General features: G+C 39.7%; 1 protein-coding gene across 1 annotated transcript in view; it reads right to left on the bottom strand. All coding sequences in view use genetic code 11, as the record gives it.

Annotated features, from left to right (window-relative positions):
• Positions 1 to 417: 417 nt before the first annotated feature.
• Positions 418 to 1,011, bottom strand: part of EGR_06551 (hypothetical protein) — a gene marked incomplete at both ends in the record, with an annotated part of 4,658 nt that continues 4,064 nt past the window's right edge. Inside the window, one exon of the mRNA XM_024495800.1 lies at positions 418 to 446. Coding sequence (XP_024349760.1) covers positions 418 to 446 — 29 coding nt within the window. The remainder of the gene's footprint in view (positions 447 to 1,011) is intronic.

Genomic DNA, 1,011 nt, shown 5'->3' on the forward strand with positions numbered 1-1,011 from the left:
TAGGGATGGAAATGAGGGTGGATGCAACTAGATTGCTTGCCTCCAGAGACAAGTTTCATAAATTGGGAGTCGGTCACCATCGCAAACTTCTTTTAGACAATTTTTTGGTAGGAATGGTGAAGTACTGTAGGATATTTCGCGCATTTATCTAATTCAAACGGAGAAAAGCCATATCTCCTCACCTGGAGAAAATCTTACAATTAATCAAAAAGTGGTAAGGTTAGAGACGGATACCTCATGTTTCTCAAGTGAGTGAATACACAGCGATATCTACTAGTCCCTTGCACCTATCAAGGCTTGACCCCTTATACGCTTCCTTGCCAGATTATCCATTCGTTTTACGGTCGAGATATTCGGTGCAACCTGAGTCTACTTCACTGCAGGTCCATACGTCTCCCTGACATTTCCACCTCAGGGTTACACCACCAACACAGCATTGCCACTGACTTTAGGAAAAAACAGTGTACACACAAATGAGCAAAACTTACAACAATTATCAGCATTGGATATTGCGAGGTTACTGTTCCTCCACGAACACAAGATGCCACTATCATAAATTATTTGCGCCTGAAGTCAAAATAAATCAAAGGCCATTGTAGGGAAAAAGGTAAACAGAGAGAAAGGAAACTTAACATAGCAAACGATTTTCTTTAAAACCTAAGGAGCTTGTAAGATGAACTTCAAACAGGGGAGTGCCCTGAGGTGATCGCCTTTGGAAAGTTCAAACAAAGTGGAATTTATGTACGCTCAAAGGTGAGGTATCTTCTCTCAAGCCGAACTCCACGTATACGGTTGTTTTATTTTTTCGAAACCGCGAAAAGGGCCACGAATATTTGATCAAAATATTTCCTGGGGAGAATTCGAAAAAGAAATGTTAAGTTTGCTATAAGTGCTTGAAGCAAAAATTGTAGCATACATAGCAACGAACACTTTCAATTTGTTATAATGAAATTCAATAATTTTCTTACCACTCTGATATTTTGCAAAATCGCAGAATGGCACGAAGAAGAC

Source organism: Echinococcus granulosus (genome assembly GCF_000524195.1).
Source record: "Echinococcus granulosus chromosome Unknown EG_S00059, whole genome shotgun sequence".
Classification (NCBI taxonomy): Eukaryota; Metazoa; Platyhelminthes; class Cestoda; order Cyclophyllidea; family Taeniidae; genus Echinococcus; species Echinococcus granulosus.